The sequence below is a fragment of the Schistocerca nitens genome, chromosome 1 (genome assembly GCF_023898315.1).
Source record: "Schistocerca nitens isolate TAMUIC-IGC-003100 chromosome 1, iqSchNite1.1, whole genome shotgun sequence".
Classification (NCBI taxonomy): domain Eukaryota; kingdom Metazoa; phylum Arthropoda; class Insecta; order Orthoptera; family Acrididae; genus Schistocerca; species Schistocerca nitens.
The window spans coordinates 1,048,098,109-1,048,120,935 of NC_064614.1; the positions used below are offsets into that span (position 1 = coordinate 1,048,098,109).

At 41.7% G+C, this 22,827-nt stretch overlaps 1 protein-coding gene across 1 annotated transcript in view; it reads left to right on the forward strand.

Annotated features, from left to right (window-relative positions):
- The window catches only part of LOC126197246 (alpha-mannosidase 2), a 236,572-nt gene that overhangs the window by 66,294 nt on the left and 147,451 nt on the right, over positions 1–22,827 (forward strand). The window contains exons 5-7 of the mRNA XM_049934627.1: positions 9,497–9,668; positions 9,745–9,885; positions 13,331–13,491. Coding sequence (XP_049790584.1) covers positions 9,497–9,668; positions 9,745–9,885; positions 13,331–13,491 — 474 coding nt within the window. The remainder of the gene's footprint in view (positions 1–9,496; positions 9,669–9,744; positions 9,886–13,330; positions 13,492–22,827) is intronic.

Here is a 22,827-nt window from a genome sequence, read left to right on the forward strand (position 1 = left end):
TTCAGTTAAGTACTCAGTTAGTGCAGTATTTGCAGGACAGCTCTCGCAATGATGTAGCATGCAGTTTTGGTTTCCCGTGTTGCACACAAGCATCTTAATTAGGTCTTTATAAGATTCTTCAATTTTCGCAGCATCCAGTAATAGTTTAACATTCTGGTGGATACTCGCCATCCGGCGGAAACTACTCATGGTGCGACGGGTGTGTCAATTCCTTGCCTGTCCTACCTCCCCTGCATACCCTACTGTTGCCCGACCGCCTATGGAACGTCTCTTTTCCAGTCGTCCCAGGGCCACGAGACCATTTGGGATTCGTGCCAAGCATTTGCTTGAGTCCCTTGGTGTGGAGCGTGTGGCACCCCAACTCCAGGGTTTTACCCGCCTGCCTCCCTGGTTGCCCCAGAGGCCCAGCGTCCTTTTAGACTTGGCAGAGTACCAGAGGAGCTGCACTCCTGCGTTTGTTTTTACCACCTTATTTTACGATATTTTAAACCAGCATGCCGACCATGTACCAGTATTTACGGATGGCTCTAAACAGGGGGACTCTGTTGGTTGTGCTGTTGTTTTCCCTGATCGAGTCATCAAGTTACGGCTTCCTGCAGCGTTTACCATCTTTGATGCCGAATTGTTTGCGATCTTGCGGGCATTGGAGCAGATGAGATGTGTTCCCAGTCTTAAGTTTCTCATCTGTTCTGACTCCCTGAGTGCCCTTCAGACCATGCAACACTTGTACCCAGCAGATACGGTCGTCCAGAACATCCATGATGTCCTACTCCAGCTGCAACGGCAGGGGAAGGAGGTTTCTTTCTGCTGGGTGCCGGGGCACGTGGGTATTAGGGGAAACGAACTGGCGGATGTGGCTGCCAAAGATGCATGTTCCCTCCCTCACGTTGTTGAATGTGCCGTCCCCCTCCATGCTGTTACCTCCCTTTTGCGTTTTCGTGTTATGCGTCAATGGGAAGAGGAGTGGCTGACAGTCGGTGAAAATAAGCTGCGTTTGGTCAAGGCCACCACGCGGCCATGGCGTACGTCCTACCAGTCATGCAGGCGGGATGAGGTTCTCCTCACTCGCCTCCGCATCGGGCACAGTCCCTTAACGCACGGTTTTTTACTCCGGCGGGAGGACCCCCCAATCTGCAGTGCTTGTGGCATCCAGATAACTGTCCGCCACATTTTACTTGAGTGTCCTTTATTCTCTGACCAGAGGGCGGTGGTTTCCTTGCCACCGGATTTGCCCTCTATTTTGCAAGACGACGCAACGACTGTGGTTAAGGTCTTACGGTTTTGTGTCCTGTCCAATTTGTTGCCTCGGATTTTAGGGAGAGGATTTTAATGTGCTGCTGGGTGACTGGCTCACCCAGGCTTTAGGTAAGAGGTCCGCCAGTCACGATTACCTACTTGTTTCACTTCGATTTCTGTTCTCTTTTCCTTGTGTTTCCTTTCCTTTTTTAGTGCATTTCTTCTCCTCTTGTTTTGCCTCTGTATGTGAGGATTTGTAACTGCGTCAGGTCTGTGTCTTTTAGCCGTTCTCCTTGTTCGCTGTCCGTCTTCGTCCCTTCACTGCATGTGTTCCTGTTTCTATGCGTTTGGGCGCTGATGACCACGCTGTTTAGCGCCCGAAAACCTCAAACACACACACACACACACACACACACACACGCACACACACACACACACACACACACACACACACACACACTGCATACACATACAGTTTGTGTGCCTGCAGCACCAGCAAGGATACACCATTTAGGTCTCAAGAAACAAAATTTTGAAAATCCTACTTCTACCTCGGGATTTTCCCATTTGAAAGAATAATAGAGTTCTCTCAAGTTACACAAAATGAGTCTTTTTTGCATGTACACATTTTTCTGAACACTTACTTTGTCTTTTGTTCCAGTTAGCACTCTGGAACTTTCATCCTTTTCATAAAAATGTGTTACAAGTCTTACAGTATTTTCAGAAAGAGTTTTACCTTTTTTTGGACCAGGAGTTTCCAAAATACCCTTTTCAGATTTTAGCTTTCTAGCTTGTCGCACCATGTACTCACTTACATTAAATTCTTTCATCACTTTATTTCGACTCCAATAATCTGGAGCCAAGGTCAGAATCTGGATTTTTATAGACCTCCCAACAGATGAAATCTTCTCTTTCATAAGAGAAATCATTACATCAAAATCCTTTGCTTTCTCAACCATACTTGTATCTTCTTCGTCATCATCAGAACTTAGTGCATCATATTTTAATGCTTTTGAAACCGCCTTTTTTGCAGTCTTTTCAATACTGCTAACCTTCCTTTTAAAATAAGACCCTTTACTTTGTTCTGACAAGCCATGAAGCTTTATCGGTGTTAAACCTAAATTATCAAGAGCAATGTTTGTTTGTACGAGGGATTCATTTCTGGATTCCAATGATTCTAATTCAACCATGACTTCATCATCTGTTTCACTTTCATTGACTTCAACTCTTAATTTTTCCTCACAAAAGTTACGGCATGTTGAGCAAAGCTTTTGTCCAGGTTTTATGCAAATATTTTTTGTCAGTAATTGTTTAGAAAGATCCAAGCCTACACTTCTCAACGATTTTTTGATGGGCTTTTTGTGTTTTTTCAGTGGGTCTACACATGTTGTTTGATACTTTTCAAAAACATTTAAAAAGTAATAGCTGTGGTGTGAACATATATTCTTAAATTCACACAGATTAATTCCAGATCGTAAGTGGATCAAATCTTTTTCTTCCTCACTCAATTCAGATTCCGGTTGTAACTTTTTTGAAGGTGTGTAGGTTGTTTGGAAACAGTCAGAGTTTTTAAATAACCCTACGCTACAGCTTTGAATATCTGACATACTGATTTCACTTTTGGTCTGATTACTGTTCTGGTTACTTTTATAGGATGTTGGAAAAGAATCTCTGTAAACTAAGTAACAGTACTTACTGAAAGTTCGAATAAACTTACTAAAATACTATCCAAGCACTATTTAACACTGTAATAATTTTTTACTTCAAAACACAGGAGTAACAAAACAAAATTCAAGCGTACATTGTTACTCCAAGAAGACAAAAACTTATTTTTGGTGTCTAAGCCACTTGGTACTTTTTATTTTTAAAATATAATTAATATTATTTTAAAAATTAGATAACTATTAAACAGGTTAAAAAACTTGTAAATTTTTTTTCACTTGGAAGATTTTAATATATTTTTATGGTAATTTTTTTAACATTTAGATATAATACACAAACTTATTCCAAAATTTCATACTGATATCTTGTGTATTCTTTAATATACAAATTTTTTTAGTTGTGAGGGCACGTTTAAGTTACGATTTCCGACTACTGAAACAACGACAAATCTAAAAAATTTAAAAATTTATTAAAAAAAACCTATAAGAGATAGAGGAAAAAAAATTTACAAGTGCTTTCAGGATGATGAAAGAAGTAATTGTACCACGTTTCATCAAAATCTGACATGGTTGGTGTCAAGGCCTGGATGACTTGACATGGAATGACCCCAAACAGTGTTCATGGGAAAGTCAGGGGTGCCATCACATTGTTCTTATCTGAATACCGGCAACAGCAAGAGTTGTTGTTGATCTATCAGTGGCAGGAGTTGACCCATGTGAAGGGAGACATTTTATAGTCACTATGTAGATTATGGCAGAATGGCTTGCTGTCAAAATAATGTGAAATTCCAAACATAGAAATGATTTCCAGGAATCTTCCTTCCTGCTCAAAAGAGTTGCCAACCTTTATGTAACTATGCCTTTATTTGAAATTGTAATTGCTACTTGCTCAGTTTTAAGAACCAAAAATGGAATCTATCTAGTATCACATATATCTGTCTCTCATGAACACTCTAAATTTCACATATAAATGGTTCAAATGGCTCTGAGCACTATGGGACTCAACTGCTGAGGTCATTAGTCCCCTAGAACTTAGAACTAGTTAAACCTAACTAACCTAAGGACATCACAAACATCCATGCCCGAGGCAGGATTCGAACCTGCGACCGTAGCGGTCTCGCGGTTCCAGACTGCAGCGCCTTTAACCGCACGGCCACTTCGGCCGGCTCACATATATCTGTTGTTGTTGTTGTGGTGGTCTTCAGTCCTGAGACTGGTTTGATGCAGCTCTCCATGCTACTCTATCCTGTGCAAGCTTCTTCATCTCCCAGTACCTACTGCAACCTACATCCTTCTGAATCTGCTTAGTGTATTCATCTCTTCGTCTCCCTCTACGATTTTTACCCTCCACGCTGCCCTCCAATGCTAAATTTGTGATCCCTTGATGCCTCAAAACATGTCCTACCAACCGATCCCTTCTTCTAGTCAAGTTGTGCCACAAACTTCTCTTCTCCCCAATCCTATTCAATACCTCCTCATTAGTTACGTGATCTACCCACCTTATCTTCAGCATTCTTCTGTAGCACCACATTTCGAAAGCTTCTATTCTCTTCTTGTCCAAACTGGTTATCGTACATGTTTCACTTCCATACATGGCTACACTCCATACAAATACTTTCAGAAACGACTTCCTGACTCTTAAATCTATACTCGATGTTAACAAATTTCTCTTCTTCAGAAACGATTTCCTTGCCATTGCCAGTCTACATTTTATATCCTCTCTACTTCGACAATCATCAGTTATTTTACTCCCTAAATAGCAAAACTCCTTTAATACTTTAAGTGTCTCATTTCCTAATCTAATCCCCTCAGCATCACCCGATTTAATTTGACTACATTCCATTATCCTCGTTTTGCTTTTGTTGATGTTCATCTTATATCCTCCTTTCAAGACACTGTCCATTCCGTTCAACTGTTATTCCAAGTCCTTTGCTGTCTCTGACAGAATTACAATGTCATCGGCAAACCTCAAAGTTTTTACTTCTTTTCCATGAAATTTAATACCTACTCCGAATTTTTCTTTTGTTTCCTTTACTGCTTGCTCAATATACAGATTGAAAAACATCGGGGACAGGCTACAAACCTGGCTCGCTCCATTCCAAACCTCTGCTTCCCTTTCATGCCCCTTGACTCTTATAACTGCCATCTGGTTTCTGTACAAATTGTAAATAGCCTTTCGCTCCCTGTATTTTACCCCTGCCACATTCAGAATTTGAAAGAGAGTATTCCAGTTAACGTTGTCAAAAGCTTTCTCTAAGTCTACAAATGCTAGAAACGTAGGTTTGCCTTTTCTTAATATTTCTTCTAAGATAAGTCGTAAGGTTAGTATTGCCTCACGTGTTCCAGCATTTCTACGGAATCCAAACTGATCTTCCTCGAGGTCCGCTTCTACCAGTTTTTCCATTCGTCTGTAAAGAATTCGCTTTAGTATTTTGCAGCTGTGCCTTATTAAACTGATAGTTCGGTAATTTTCACATCTGTCAACACCTGCTTTCTTTGGTATTGGAATTATTATATTCTTCTTGAAGTCTGTGGGTATTTCGCCTGTCTCATACATCTTGCTCACCAGATGGTAGAGTTTTGTCATGACTGGCTCTCCCAAGGCCATCAGTAGTTCTAATGGAATGTTGTCTACTCCCGGGGCCTTGTTTCGACTCAGGTCTTTCAGTGCTCTGTCAAATTCTTCACGCAGTATCTTATCTCCCATTCCATCTTCATCTACATCCTCTTCCATTTCCATAATACTGTCCTCAAGTACATCGCCCTTGTATAAACCCTCTATATACTCCTTCCACCTTTCTGCCTTCCCTTCTTTGCTTAGAACTGGGTTGCTATCTGAGCTCTTGATATTCATACAAGTAGTTCTCTTCTCTCCAAAGGTCTCTTTAATTTTCCTGTAGGCAGTATCTATCTTACCCCTAGTGAGACAAGCCTCTACATCCTTACATTCGTCCTCTAGCCATCCCTGCTTAGCCATTTTGCCCTTTCTGTCAATCTCATTTTTGAGACGTTTGTATTCCTTTTTGCCTGCTTCATTTACTGCATTTTTATATTTTCTCCTTTCATCAATTAAATTCAATATTTCTTCTGTTAGCCAAGGATTTCTATTAGCCCTCGTCTTTGTACCTACTTGATCCTCTGCTGCCTTCACTACTTCATCCCTCAGAGCTACCCATTCTTCTTCTACTGTATTTCTTTCCCTCATTCCTGTCAATTGTTCCCGTATGCTCTCCCTGAAACTCTCTACAACCTCTGGTTCTTTCAGTTTTTCCAGGTCCCATCTCCTTAAATTCCCACCTTTTTGCAGTTTCTTCAGTTTCAATCTGCAGTTCATAACCAATAGATTGTGGTCAGAATCCACATCTGCCCCTGGAAATGTCTTACAATTTAAAACCTGGTTCCTAAATCTCTGTCTTACCATTATATAATCTATCTGATACCTATTAGTATCTCCAGGATTCTTCCAGGTATACAACCTTCTTTTATGATTCTTGAACCAAGTGTTAGCTATGATTAAGTTATGCTCTGTGCAGAATTCTACAAGGCGGCTTCCTCTTTCATTTCTTCCCCCCAATCCATATTCACCTACTATGATTCCTTCTCTCCCTTTTCCTACTGACGAATTCCAGTCACCCATGACTATTAAATTTTCGTCTCCCTTCACTACCTGAATAATTTCTTTTGTCTCGTCATACATTTCATCAATTTCTTCATCATCTGCAGAGCTAGTTGGCATATAAACTTGTACTACTGTAGTAGGCATGGGCTTTGTGTCTATCTTGGCCACAATAATGCGTTCACTATGCTGTTTGTAGTAGCTAACCCGCACTCCTATTTTTTTATTCATTATTAAACCTACTCCTGCATTACCCCTATTTGATTTTGTATTTATAACCCTGCATTCACCTGACCAAAAGTCTTGTTCCTCCTGCCACTGAACTTCACTAATTCCCACTATATCTAACTTTAACCTATCCATTTCCCTTTTTAAATTTTCTAACCTACCTGCCCGATTAAGGGATCTGACATTCCACGCTCCGATCCGTAGAATCCCAGTTTTCTTTCTCCTGATAATGACGTCCTCTTGAGTAGTCCCCTCCCGGAGATCCGAATGGGGGACTATTTTACCTCCAGAATATTTTACCCAAGAGGACGCCATCATCATTTAATCATACAGTAAAGCTGCATGTCCTTGGGAAAAATTACGGCTGTAGTTTCCCCTTGCTTTCAGCCGTTCGCAGTACCAGCACAGCAAGGCCGTTTTGGTTAATGTTGCAAGGCCAGATCAGTCAATCATCCAGACTGTTGCCCCTGCAACTACTGAAAAGGCTGCTGCCCCTCTTCAGGAACCACATGTTTGTCTGGCCTCTCAACAGATACCCCTCCGTTGTGGTTGCACCTATGGTACGGCCATCTGTATGGCTGAGGCACGCAAGCCTCCCCACCAATGGCAAGGTCCATGGTTCAAGGGGGAAGCACATATATCTGTGACTCATGAAAACTCAAAACAACTTAATTATCATGTTTTATTATTTTTTAGTATAATCTGTTCATCATAAGAATAAACCTAATGTAAACATTGCACTATGTGTCCTTTTGTATTTGCTGGAACCTCATTGGATTTCTGTTTGACGTGGGACTGCAGCCAGGCTGTCTCAAGTACTGTCAAGTATGATAATAAGGGTACATTTTGTGCTGTGCGTTACGCGCACATTGACTTAGCGAAAATATGGGACAACAGCTTTACCGCCGCATTTAACTTGGACAGCACTGACTGATCAGCTGGTACAGCTAACCTGCAGCGATGTGGCGAGCTGCACTTCACACATAAAAAGAGATGAGCCGGGGAGCAATACAGCTTCGAATGTCACTTAATTTTTAAGCAGAATGAAATAATACACTGCAGATCTCCCACAATGCGCTCCTTAGATGACTAGATGAAAACCTCAACACGTTATTGTTTTTAGCTAACGTACTATTATAATTAAAAACAAGAGTGATGAAAATTCTTGACTTAACCACAGGGTAATTTTTCTGCTTAAACTGTGTGTAACGTAAGAGAGTATTGAAGGATTTCACCATATAGTTAAATATTGAAGCCACTGAAGGTATTACTTACAGTCAATCATCTGGTAATCTCTTAGCTCTTTGCTTATCTGAATCTGAGAAATACATTTCAGTTCTGGAAGTGTCACCTGCTACATTGATAATGAGCCTATCAACAGAATCCATGAAGCCAGCCAGGCGCAGTATTTTATTTTCTTCCTTTATGACAAACCATTCTGTATCCCGCCAGCATTCGGCAGTGATGTGTGAAAAAGCTGCGTTCGTTATTTCCAGTATGTCTGTCAGCTTAACATTCTTGTTACTTCTTGGGCCAAATCCGCAGCATGGCTGTGGATCAGTTCTGTTGGGTTCATATTGTAATGGTACAGTAGCAAATGTATAAATACAGCATTTGTATGATGTGCTTGATGCTGTGAAAATGATTGTTTTTCATGTTTCTAAGATACTTATCTACCTCTCTGATATAAAACAATGGACATAATCCAAATAAAGAGCATTGGGTTTTTCATTTTTGCCTTAACAAATTAAATTGTTATATTTTCTTAACTTAAACAACTTTTATAAACAGTCTTTCATAAAACGTTGATAATTAGGAATTTGTATTTGAAATGGAAACAGGAAATTCGCATCCAATATGTAATTAGAAACAAGAAGACGTGCATTATTCATAAAAATGATGATGAGTTTTATAGTTATGAGATGTAGGAGATGTAGGTATTTCAAATTGAACGGGGGGGGTGGGGGGGGGGGTGGGGGGGGACGATACTGAGGAGATTTGAACCAACGCACAAATAACTGCATTCGGTTCGTATTCCATTACACTACCAACTGTGCTACTCATTCAGTGCTGGTTTATCAACTGCAGTAAATAAGTGCAGAGAAAACTTCAATGCTGGTTATCTCCATAAATTTATGAAAAACATTAAGAACAGCCTATTTCTTGGCACTTTTTACCATGTTCCACTACGGAATAGAAAGTGGCCTCAACCATTTGCATACTGCACATTAACAGCGCAACAATCAGAGCACAATGCTGCAGAGGCTGTGACTGTACACGATTTTTGAAATAAAAACTACATACCTGAACCGTAATTGAGAAAAATGTTGATGGTTGTTAATACATTTGAGTGTCTTAAAGTTCCATTTAACGTAACTTAGTAATAAGATATCTAATAAGTAAGTAGGACCTACTTTCAAGAGCATAACAATCCCAGTGTACGTGTGCTACGGCTTCTGAGCAATCATCGCATTTGTGTTTGTTTACATCAGGTTCATTCTTATGATGAACGGATCATAGTACAATGAGTATTTGAGATCTGAAATACTTTTATCAATTCAGAACATGCTTAAAAGAGTACTAAAAAACTGGGTAAAGATAGACAGAAAGAATGTACGTTGATTAATCTGCAGACTTTGGTCTTTCTTATATGGAGCAGATGTATCAGCTGTCTATAATTTTCCTGATATTCTAACCAAGTATCATAGTTCTTGCAAAATTCTTGATTCTTATATCATTGCATTTGGTGTTTCAGGATGGATTAAAACGTTTGAAGATTATTATCAGGGACAGACTCGAAGCATTTTAAACAACATGGTGAAAAAACTGGGAGAAGATAAGCGCCGTAAATTTATATGGGCTGAAGTTTCATTTTTCCAATTGTGGTGGAATGAAATAACGCCTGATATACAAGAAGAAGTGAAAAGGTATGTTTTTAGTGTTTTAGTATCGCATTTTGAAACTTAAGTTACAAATTACATTTGGCCTCTCTTTCTCTTTCAGACTGATTGAAAATGGTCAACTAGAAATTGTGACTGGTGGATGGGTTATGAATGATGAAGCCAATACCCATTATTTTTCTATGTTGGGGCAGATGATTGATGGGCATAATTGGCTGGAATATAATCTTAACATAAAACCCAAGTAAGTGATATTTATTATATGGTCAATACCCAAAGACTTGTGTGTTGGATGCATAAACTGTATCACTATCATAAGCCATTCAGTATCTGCTTCTGGACAAAGTTCTTTAAACTTTTCCATCTGTAAGTATTTATGTTGCTTCTGCTCATTGTAAATTATTTTAGTCACAGTATAATTTAGTTTCAGTTGTACATTCATGCCTACTCTTCCATTTGGTTTTGAAATGTATCCCCAATCTAGGCAAGCAGTACAGTGCAAAATTATAATTTAAGTTTGTTTCATTAACAAGTTTTCCGTATTTGTTTTCCCAGGTTAAGGATATGAAAATTGCTGAGAAAAGTTTATTTTATAAGGAATGTTATTGCTTGAGATGCTTCTTTCAATTCTGATTTTTTTTCTTGCTCTGGGTGAGGTATAATAGAAGCTGTAGCAATGGCGTATGTACTAATGCAGATTGAAAAAATGTCATGTTTCTCAAGAGCAATTAGCACAGGTTTGGTTGAAGCACAGTCAACAGATTTTTTAAAATGCTAGAATCCCAGATAAAATGGTAATTTATATCCACAATTTGGAACTGGTCTGTGCTTTGTAAATGTCTAAATCAAGTTTTCAGTGGCCTGATTAAGATATTTTTTTTATACTACATTGGTGATAAGTTTAGTGAGTCACAGAGAAGAGACTTTTATGTCTATAACTCTTTCACACTACTCTGTCTCCTTTCTTCTGAAGTAAGATAAGTATAGCATTGATGCAGTTCTGGGGACGTGCTTCCTCCAGTGTTACAAAGGTGACTTCAAAAACTAAGTTACACGATATTATGCCAGGCCAACTAACTTTTATTCACTGCTGTCCTACACTACAAAGTGACTCACATACGTGATGCTATTTTTCAACAATGTCATTATGTCTCTGTAAACAGTGGTTGGAACATTCCTCCCACATGCCAGCACTATTTTGACAAATTTAAGCAGAATCTCGAGGAAACTTTATGTCAAAGTAATCTTCTACCCACCTACAGAGACTTGTTCTCTTCTCAGTTTGCTGGAGGATGATCTGGGAATGTGAAGGGGTGGAATCTACAAGTACCTTGCCAGCGTGGCAAAGTCTACATGGATCAGACCATGAACACCATGCATGGAAGGTGCGTTGAATGTGATTTCACAGCCCGGCAAGTCAGCAGTAGCCAACCATAGTATCTCCACAGGGCATTCCATAGATTATTATGCCACAGGAATCTTGACCCCGATGAGATCCTTCTGGGATGCACTTAAAGAAAAGAATCTGTGGAAATAAGTGTGGTGGAAGAGCTTATTAATCATGATGGTGGGTTTCTTCTGGGTAAAGTGTGGGATGTTGTGATTGCTCTATCTTCGGAAAGAAAACATTTTATAGCAGATGACATGCCCAGTGAAAGTTAATTTTAAGAATGTGACATCTGAATTTGAACTCTACGGGCCTGCATTCTGACAGAGAGGATACATGTAGGATCACCATTATGCATGCACCTATGTGCCAATCTGGAGCAATACTTGGAGGGAGCCTGAAACTTGACAGAGGCCACTCATGTAGTGGCTGCCTTCTTGCATTTGTGTCCGCTTTCCTGAAGATGGGTAGCAGCCTGTTCAGTAATTTCAGGTCCAACAGTCTGGATGATTGACTGATATGTCCATGTAACATCACTCACCATGGCATTGCTACGTTGGTACTGCGAATAGTTGAACTAGCCATCTCCAGTGCAAAAAGCTTACCTGATGATGGCTGAATGGTTAACTCCACACTAGTGTATGTGATTGTTCCTATATCTAGGTCTATTACCAGGAATATGAGCCATGAGTGAGGCAAGGGTTTGGGAGCAGGGGTAGAGTGGGGATGGACAAGGACATTGCGTAGTTTCATGGGAAGGGTGGGCAAGATAGTGGATATGTTATTCAGGGCATGACGAGAGGTAGTTAGAACCCTGGCAGAGAATATGACTCAGCTGCTGCAGCCCTGGTGTCATTGAGTCGTGAGAGGAGGGCTCCTTCATGGCTGCACAGTGGGTATGTGGGAGATGGCAGGGGACTGAAGAGACAATGTAAGGGAGATTGGTTTTTCAACAAGGTTTGGAGGTACTGTTGAGGCCTCAGTGAAACCTTTGGTATATTTAGAGGGTGACTACTCATCACTACAGATAAGATTACCATGGGTAGCTAGGATGTATGGAATGGACTTCTTTGTGTGGACTGTGTGGCAGCTGTTGAAGTGGAGGTATTGTTGGTGGATGGTATGTTTCATGTGGACAGAGGTACAGATGTAACCATCCTTGAGGTGGAGGTCAACATCATAGAAGGTGATTTGTTGATTTGAGGAGGACCAGGTGAAGTGAATGGAAGAGATGATGTTGAGGTTCTAGAGAAAAGTGGATAGTGTGTCCTCATCCTTGGTCCAGGTCACAAAGATACCATCAGTGAATCTGAACTACATGAGGGGTTTGGGATTCATGGTGGTTAGTAAGGATTCCCCTAGATGGCACATGAATAGATTGGTGTAGGATGCTGCCATGCAGGTGCCCATTGTTGTACCATGGATTTGTTTGCAGGATATTCCTTCAAAGAAGAAGTAATTGTTGGCGAGGATGTAGTTGGTCATGGTGACTAGGAAGGTGCTTGTAGGTTTGGAGTCATCTGGGCATTGGGAAAGGTAGTGTTTAGTAGTGGCAAAGCCATGGGCATTGGGGATGTTAAAGTAGAGGGAGGTGGAACAGTAGTGAAGTGAGGGATGCCAGGTGGTAATGGAACAGGAATTGTGGAGAGTCTGTGGAGGAATGGTTGGCATCTTTTATATAGGAGGGAAGGTTATGGGTAACAGGCTGAAGTTGTTGGTCCACGAGAGCAGAGATTTCCTGAGTGGGGCACAGTAACCCGTCACGGTGTGGTGTCCGAGGTGGTTGGGTTTATGGATTTCAGGAAACATGTGGGAGATAGGAGTGTGGTGAGTGGTAGGGGTTAGGAAAGAGATAGACTCAGAGGAGAGGTTCTGGGATGGGCCTGAGGATTTGAGGAGAGACTGCATATCCTACTGGATTTTTGGTATAGGGTCACTGTGGCAAAGCTTGTAGATAGACGAATCACTTACTAGTAAAACAAGAGTTGAAGAGAGCCAATAAGAATCACAAAATAAACAGGTGTGTGTTAAAATGTTTCTCCAAGTAACTTGAATATAATGGGGGTCATGTAAACTTTAAATAGTGATCGTCATTCATATTACTTCTTCAATTTATGTGCACTGACAGTAGACTGTGTGTAGTCCATTTCTTCTTCTAACACATAACATGCAATAACTTAAAATAAGTTCTTGTGAATTAGCTCTTCCTTGCACCAGTCCCTTCTCTTTTTATTATTTTTCATATTAAATCTTGTAACAACTGTACACAAATGAGTTTGTGACTGTGGATTATTATTTATAGCAACAGCTGGTCCATTGATCCATTTGGACACTCTCCAGTCATGGCCTACCTCTTAAAGAAAATGGGGTTTTCAAATCTTCTCATCCAGCGTGTCCATTACTCTGTCAAGAAACATTTAGCACGCAACAAACAATTGGAATTTCGCTGGAGGCAACTATGGGGTATGTTACAGTGTTAATATTTATTCAATACTTGAATAATGTAATTAGCAGTAAGTGATGTCTTCTCAGCTTTCATCATCTGCATACAAAGACTGATAATTTTTGTGTAAGCTATGTGACGATGAAAATTACTTCTATTTACAGAAAAGCAGAATGATTTGTAGTTAATTTTTGTGGTGGGTTATGTCAGAACTAATTTATTTGATGTAATGCTGCAAAAAGTGACTGATTTAGTAGAAATGAGATTGTTTGTAAACAGTTTTTGATGTTGCTGAGCAACAGTCATACAACAACTTTTTTAAATGAACACAACACCATTTGACTGTACTGACGTTTATTTAATTATGACCCAGGTTTCAGCCTTTTATGCCATTTTCAAGTGATTGAGTTTATGCTATTAACATATATTGAAGGACATCAAGCTCAAAACCTGTTTTTATTAAATATGACAAGCTTCCACTGTTATTTACTGATTTTACATGATAATGATTTTACATTTGTGGGGAGGAGTATTTTCCTTAATTTATAGCCAATTTTGAGCTTGATGTCTAGCAATGTATGTTAATGGCATAAACTCTGTCACTTGAAACTGGCATAAAAGGCTGCAACCTGGGCTGTAATGAAATAAACAACAGCACAGTCAAATCGTGGTGAGTTCATTTAAAATTGAAAAAAAAAGAGAGATTGTTTGTTTGTATTCTTTGAAGTAATGTTCTGTTCCTAAAAAGAGCATATAAATCAGTAGAAAGAAGAAACAGACAGGTTGAGGAAATTTACAAATTCTAGTTATATTCCAGACCTTGAAGCCTAGAAAGATTTTCTTGTAGTGATTCTCTAATGGGGACACCACAAAAATGTGAAATCAAATGGAGCAGATGACATTAGTATACACAATGAAGTATCCACTTTATTTTTGTGTGAGGTGTTAGATTTAATTGTTTCCAGTTGACCTAATGCAGAAGTTTATGAAAAAGTTTGTTTGGTTGGTCATTTGCATGATTTTCATTCAAAGATGAACATATCATACATAATATTTTTGTGAATATGGTACATGGCACCCATTCACACATTACAGAGTAGCACACGAGCTTAAATTTGATAAGAATGAATATGTTACTGTGAATTCACTCTGAGAAAACTCTTCATGGATTGAATCATTGGGGTGGCTGAATTGATGAAAATCAAATGACTAGTATTGAATCCTATCTGGCCACTGCTAGTGTTAAATAATAGACAACACCATTTCAGTGTTTCTCCATCTACAAAAGTGGAAGTAATTTGAGCTAAGTTAATGAGCACTGAAATGCTGTGTGAAATTAAATTTGAAACTGTTTTGTAAGGCAAACTGCCTATTGGCTTCTGTCTCGGGTTCTTCGGCCGACGTTCATCTAATGATTTTTCTGATGTTTCGCCAGCACGAGTGGCTGGCATTGTCAAAGCTTCACCCTCCATTGCCGGTGGTGAACTGGAGGCGAGCTCGCGGTCACGGACTATATGTACCTGGCGCGCCAACGTCCGAGGGCTTCTCCGCGGTCATTTCCGGTGCGATTCTCCTCTTGCTACCTGCGACGGTCGTTCGCTGCAGTATGGGAAGCCAGGTTCCGTTTACCTTAAGGCTTTCCTCTTTCTTGTTGAAACTGTTTGCGTGTTTTTGTATTTCTACAGCTTCTCTGAACAAGCGCGTGTGATAGTGCTTCTCTACAGCTAGAACTTCCGTGTCAGCGAATTGTATTACGTGGTCGGTCCCATTCAGTGCGTGCTCTGCCACGGCCGATTTCTCCACCTTCCCCAACCTGCAATGTCGCTTGTGCTCTTTGATCCTGGTGTTAATTGATCGTCCAGTCATTCTGACATAAACTTTTCCGCATGTGCATGGTATACGGTATATTCCCGACCTTGCAAGTGGGTCTCTTTTCTCCTTCGCCGATCTAAGACACTCTTTGATCTTCATTGTCAGTTTGAAAATCGTCTTTACGCCATGTTTGCGCAATGTACGGCCGATTCTGTCCGTCACTGTGGGAATGTATGGCAGAAAGGCCGTACCCGACATTTCTTTTTCTGGTTCCTTACTTCGCCGAGTGTTGGGCTTTGTTACACTTCTAATGTAATTTGTGGGGTACCCATTGCTCCTGAGAACAGTTTCCAGGTGTTGCATTTCTCGTTTGAGGTGTTGCGGCTCACATATTCGTCCTGCTCTCGTTACGAGCGTACTAATCATGCCTCTTTTCTGGCTCGGGTGGTGGTTTGACAGTTTGTGCAGGTATCGGTCCGTGTGTGTCGGTTTTTGATACACGCTGTGTCCCAGGTTTTCGCCTTCCCTTGTGACCAGCACATCTAGAAATGGCAGTTTCTTGTCCTTTTCTACTTCCCTGGTAAATGTTATGTTGGCATGGAGGCTGTTCAAGTGTCTTAGGAAGTCACCGAGCTGTTCTTCACCATGGCTCCACACCACAAAAGTATCATCGATGTACCTGTACCACACCTTAGGTTTGCAAGTCGCCGAGCCCAGTGCCTGTGCTTCGAATTGTTCCATGAAGAAGTTGGCCACCACTGGACTGAGAGGACTACCCATGGCGACGCCTTCCAGCTGTTCGTAGAAATCGCCATTCCACGTGAAATAGCTCGTGGTGAGACATGCATGGAAGAGCTTTTTGATGTCTTGCGGGAACATGGAACCGATGTGCTCCAGAGCGTCACTGAGTGGCACTCTCGTAAATAACGAAACAACATCAGAGCTGACCAGGATGTCGTTTGGTGCAAGTTTCAGTTTCTTCAGCTTCTCAATGAAATGTCCTGAGTCCTTAATGTATGTGTCTGTCTTCCCCACGTGTGGCTGGAGCAGAGAGGCCAAGTGTTTTGCCAGTTTATACGTTGGTGAGCCAGGAGCGCTAACGATCGGTCTCAGTGGAACGTTGTTCTTATGGATCTTGGGTAATCCATACAGCCGAGATGGTAGGGCTTCCGTGTTGCGCAGGTTTCTCTGTATGTCCGCCGGCAGAGAAGACGCCTTGATTAATCGATTCGTATTCCGAGTGATACGCTGCGTCGGATCTGCGCTTAGTTTTCGGTACGTCATCGGATCTAATAGGTCTCGGATCTTTTGCTCATAATCTTCGGTCTTCATTACGACGGTCGCGTTCCCCTTATCGGCAGGCAGTACCAATATACTCTTGTCGGCCTTGAGATCCTTAATGGCTTGTACCTCTTCTTTCTTCAGGTTGCAAGCTGGTGGTTTTGCTCGGCGCAGTATCCTGGCTGTTTCCGTGCGTATTTCCTCTGCCCTTTCACAAGGAAGGGTCCGAATGGCTGCTTCGGTGTTGGCAATGATGTCCTCCATAGGTATAGTTCTCGGGACGATAGCGAATTTCTCTCCTTTTTGAAGAACAGACACTTCCTCTTCGGACAATTGTTGTTCAGTGAGGTTGACCACTGTGTGTGACATGTCGGGAATCGCCTTGTTGGTCTGCTTCCGGCATCTTTCAAACTTTTTCTTCTGCCGCTCGGTGCAGCGCTCGAGTTCGTTCTGCATGCTCCTGTGAGTGATGCTGTCGATCTTGTCCCAGTTGTCTCGATGCATTCTGCTACTTAGTTGATAGAAAATGTCCAGAAGTTCCTGATCCGTTCTTGCCAAGTCTCTCCGTGTTGTATGTATTCACTCACGAAGAAAAGCTCGTTCCATTCTGTCGTAGATACGATGTGCTTGGGCGATGGTGAAGAGGCGATTACATCTCAAGAACTTCGGTGTAGCACATTCGTCTCGGCACCGTGACAGAAATCGAGAGAGGACATCAATTGCGCTTTCTTCTTCCGTCGTTGGTCAAGGCGTCGGTACAATCTGCAAATCTCCTCCCCGTAGAGGCGTAATACAAAATTGTTAAGGCTTTCGTGGCCACTTGTTGACAAACTGCCTATTGGCTTCTGTCTCGGGTTCTTCGGCCGACGTTCATCTAAAGATTTTTCTGACGTTTCGCCAGCACGAGTGGCTGGCATTGTCAAAGCTTCACCCTCCATTGCCGGTGGTGATCTGGAGGCGAGCTCGCGGCCGCAGACTATATGTACCTGGCGCGCCAACGTCCGAGGGCTTCTCCGCGGTCATTTCTGGTGCGTCAGAAAAATCATTTGATGAACGTCGGCCAAAGAACCCGAGACAGAATCCAATAGGCAGTTTGTCAACAAGTGGCCACGAAAGCCTTAACAATTTTGTATTACGCCTCTACGGGGAGGAGATATGTAGATTGTACCGACGCCTTGACCAACGACGGAAGAAGAAAGCGCGATTGATGTCCTCTCTCTCCTTTCTGTCACGGTGCCAAGACGAATGTGCTACACCGAAGTTCTTGAGATGTAAGTGCCTATTCACCACCGCCCAAGCACATCGTATCTACGACAGAATGGAACGAGCTTTTCTTCATGAGCGAATACATACACCACAGAGAGACTTGGCAAGAACGGATCAGGAACTTCTGGACATTTTCTATCAACTAAATTGCAGAATGCATCGAGACGACTGGGACAAGATCGACAGCATCACTCACAGGAGCATGCAGAACGAACTCGAGGGCTGCACCGAGCGCCAGAAGAAAAAGTTTGAAAGATGCCGGAAGCAGACCAACAAGGCGATTCCCGACATGTCACACACAGTGGTCAACCTCACTGAACAACAATTGTCCGAAGAGGAAGTGTCTGTTCTTCAAAAAGGAGGGAAATTCGCTATCGTCCCGAGAACTATACCTATGGAGGACATCATTGCCAACACCGAAGCAGCCATTCGGACCCTTCCTTGTGAAAGGGCAGAGGAAATACGCACGGAAACAGCCAGGATACTGCGCCGTGCAAAACCACCAGCTTGCAACCTGAAGAAAGAAGAGGTACAAGCCATTAAGGATCTCAAGGCCGACAAGAGTATATTGGTACTGCCTGCCGATAAGGGGAACGCGACCGTCGTAATGAAGACCGAAGATTATGAGCAAAAGATCCGAGACCTATTAGATCCGATGACGTACTGAAAACTAAGCGCAGATCCGACGCAGCGTATCACTCGGAATACGAATCGATTAATCAAGGCGTCTTCTCTGCCGGCGGACATACAGAGAAACCTGCGCAACACGGAAGCCCTACCATCTCGGCTGTATGGATTACCCAAGATCCATAAGAACAACGTTCCACTGAGACCGATCGTTAGCGCTCCTGGCTCACCAACGTATAAACTGGCAAAACACTTGGCCTCTCTGCTCCAGCCACACGTGGGGAAGACCGACACATACATTAAGGACTCAGGACATTTCATTGAGAAGCTGAAGAAACTGAAACTTGCACCAAACGACATCCTGGTCAGCTCTGATGTTGTTTCGTTATTTACGAGAGTGCCACTCAGTGACGCTCTGGAGCACATCGGTTCCATGTTCCCGCAAGACATCAAAAAGCTCTTCCATGCATGTCTCACCACGAGCTATTTCACGTGGAATGGCGATTTCTACGAACAGCTGGAAGGCGTCGCCATGGGTAGTCCTCTCAGTCCAGTGGTGGCCAACTTCTTCATGGAACAATTCGAAGCACAGGCACTGGGCTCGGCGACTTGCAAACCTAAGGTGTGGTACAGGTACATCGATGATACTTTTGTGGTGTGGAGCCATGGTGAAGAACAGCTCGGTGACTTCCTAAGACACTTGAACAGCCTCCATGCCAACATAACATTTACCAGGGAAGTAGAAAAGGACAAGAAACTGCCATTTCTAGATGTGCTGGTCACAAGGGAAGGCGAAAACCTGGGACACAGCGTGTATCAAAAACCGACACACACGGACCGATACCTGCACAAACTGTCAAACCACCACCCGAGCCAGAAAAGAGGCATGATTAGTACGCTCGTAACGAGAGCAGGACGAATATGTGAGCCGCAACACCTCAAACGAGAAATGCAACACCTGGAAACTGTTCTCAGGAGCAATGGGTACCCCACAAATTACATTAGAAGTGTAACAAAGCCCAACACTCGGCGAAGTAAGGAACCAGAAAAAGAAATGTCGGGTACGGCCTTTCTGCCATACATTCCCACAGTGACGGACAGAATCGGCCGTACATTGCGCAAACATGGCGTAAAGACAAGGAAGATCAAAGAGTGTCTTAGATCGGCGAAGGAGAAAAGAGACCCACTTGCAAGGTCGGGAATATACCGTATACCATGCACATGCGGAAAAGTTTATGTCGGAATGACTGGACGATCAATTAACACCAGGATCAAAGAGCACAAGCGACATTGCAGGTTGGGGAAGGTGGAGAAATCGGCCGTGGCAGAGCACGCACTGAATGGGACCGACCACGTAATACAGTTCGCTGACACGGAAGTTCTAGCTGTAGAGAAGCACTATCACACGCAAACAGTTTCAACAAGAAAGAGGAAAGCCTTAAGGTAAATGGATCCTGGCTTCCCGTTCTGCAGCGAACGACCGTCGCAGGTAGCAAGAGGAGAATCGCACCGGAAATGACCGCGGAGAAGCCCTCGGACGTTGGCGCGCCAGGTACATATAGTCTGCGGCCGTGAGCTCGCCTCCAGCTCACCACCGGCAATGGAGGGTGAAGCTTTGACAATGCCAGCCACTCGTGCTGGTGAAGCGTCAGAAAAATCATTAGATGAACGTCGGCCGAAGAACCCGAGATAGAAGCCAATAGGCAGATTGTCAACAAGTGGCCACGAAAGGCTTAACAATTTTGTGTTTTGTAAGGGATTTCCAAATGAAAACAAGACAGTTGGATCAAAGTAAACTACTTATTATTTCAAAAGTAATTGCCATAGTTGTCAATTCATTTATCTCACTGTAAGACAAGATGGTAAGTGACTTCATGGAAAACTGTTCCGTATGGAACAGTGATTGTACCTAAGCATGCACTGCTTTGTCTGAATTAAATCCAAGCCATGACTGTCTCTCCTCAGGGCTCAAAAAAATGAATGGAGAGAGATCAGGACTGCATGGAGGAAGTGTATGGGCTTCCCAGCAAAACTTCTGCAGTTTAGTCAAAAACACGTTGGCAACATGTTAACCCATCAAGAAGTCAGTTGCCTGTTGCCTTAACTGATAGCAACTTGAAAGCATTTAAATCTGGTGAACATATATAGATTTACATAGATTCTGCTAGTTCCATCAGCCACTACACTGAGAGTCATCTTAGAGTGTGCATTTAATAGTCTTTGATACTATTCATGTAACTAGTCCTACACTTAAATTTAGGTCTTTTTTTTCATAAGCCATCAGTTTTTAATTAAAAATTTGTTTATGGAATAGAGTGAGTTATTCAGATAAAATGATGTTTGGATATACTTAACATTTGCTTTGCCGCTTGTAAGACATTTTATGTTTTTGGATGAATAATGAAAGATTTTTATAATTGCACTTTGAACTCCTTTCTGAACCACAGATAACTTGAATCATAAGTAATTAAAGTTCATACTTTCTTCTTGTATGTAGTTGTGGACACCACTCTGCTTCTTCAGTTGTGATGTATTACTTATGACGAATTACTTTAGTGAATATACATGTTATTAAGGTGTAGTGAAAATGCCTAACTTGTTGAAAAGGCATCTGCAAGATGATTCTGGATGAACAACACGTATTATTCTTATTGCACACTTTTGAGCAGGAATACTTTCTTTCTAAAGGATGAATTACACAATAAAATTGTGTCACGTGTCATTGATGAGTGGAAATATACAAAACTTGTTAAGAAGCTGATGTATAGCTTTCCAGAGCTAGAAATTACACAAAGAATGGAAGTTTCTGAACTTAAATGGTGGAAAATCCAGGATGGAATAATGACAGTATAATTTCTGAACTTAGTTATTTGAGCATCTGAGTAAAGTGTTTCTTCCAGTTAAAGTTCTCTTCAGTATTTACATCAAAAAATTTAGAACATTCCGCATCATTTACTGAGACTTGTTCATGTGCTACATTAATTGTTGGTGTTATTATATTTAATGTATAGATCAGAATAAACATTTTTCCTTAAAACTGAAAGTCAGTTTCCAGATAATTTCCAAATAATTAATGTATTGCAAGTTGGCTCCTGTCTGGGATCTGTGACCAACTTTTGTTAAACACTACGAGAAGGAAAGTTGCTACTTACCATATAGCGAAGATGCTGAGTCGTGATAGGCACATTAAAAAGATTCACACAATCATAGCTTTCGGCCATTAAGGCCTTTGTCAGCAGTACACAAACACACACACACACACACACACACTCTCACTCACTCACGCAAGCACAACTTGCACACACGTCTGCAGTCTCAGAGAGCTGAAACTACTCAGCTCTCTGAGACTGCAGACGTGTGTGCAAGTTGCGCTTGTGTGTGTGTGTGTGTGTGTGTGTGTGTGTGTGTGTGTGTGTGTGTATGTGTCTGTTGCTGACAAAGGCCTTAATGGCCGAAAGCTATGATTGTGTGAATCTTTATAATGTGCCTATCGCAACTCAGCATCTCCACTATATGGTGAGTAGCAACTTTCCTTCTCTCGTGTTATTACATTCCATCCTGGATTTTCCATTGTTCAACTTTTGTTTAACAATTATTCTGATGTTTTACCAGCACGAGTGGATGGCATTGTCAACAGTTCATCCTCCATTGTTGGTGGTGACTGGAGGAGAGCTCACCAACATCTGAGGCCTTTTCTGTGGTCATTACCTCTGTGGTTGTCCCTGTGCTACCTGTAATGGTCATTTGCAACAATAGGGGAATCCAGAACCCATTTACCTTGGACTTTCTTCCTTTTTATTGAAACAATAGTAATGTTTTTGAATTTGTGTAGCTTCCCAGAACAAACGGGCATGGTAGCTCTTCTCCACAGTGAGAACCTTCATGTCGACAAATTTTATTGTGCGGTTGTTCTCAGACAGTGCTTCTACTATCATGTCCATTTTCTGCCTGTCCCAACCTGCAATACTATTTGTATTCAGTGATGTTAATATTGATCCAGTGGATATTGATTGATCGTCAGTCCATTACAATTTTTTCCACACATACATGTACATGAGGTATATTCCCAGCATTGCGAATGGGTCCTTTTTGCATTTTGCCAATCTGATCCCCGTTTTTAAATAGTCAGTATGCTGTTTTTTTGGTGATTCTATTTGTCACCGTAGGGTTGTACGACAGAAAGGTTGTACTTGACATTTCTTCTTCTGACGTGACACTTTGGCAATTGTTTGGTTTCATAACACAGAACACATTCCAAGTGTTGCATTGGAGGTGCTGTAGCTCACATATTCATTTGAGCATGTTACAAGCATATTAATCATTCCTCTTTTGTAGCTTTGGGGATGATTTGACAGATTATGGAAATAAAA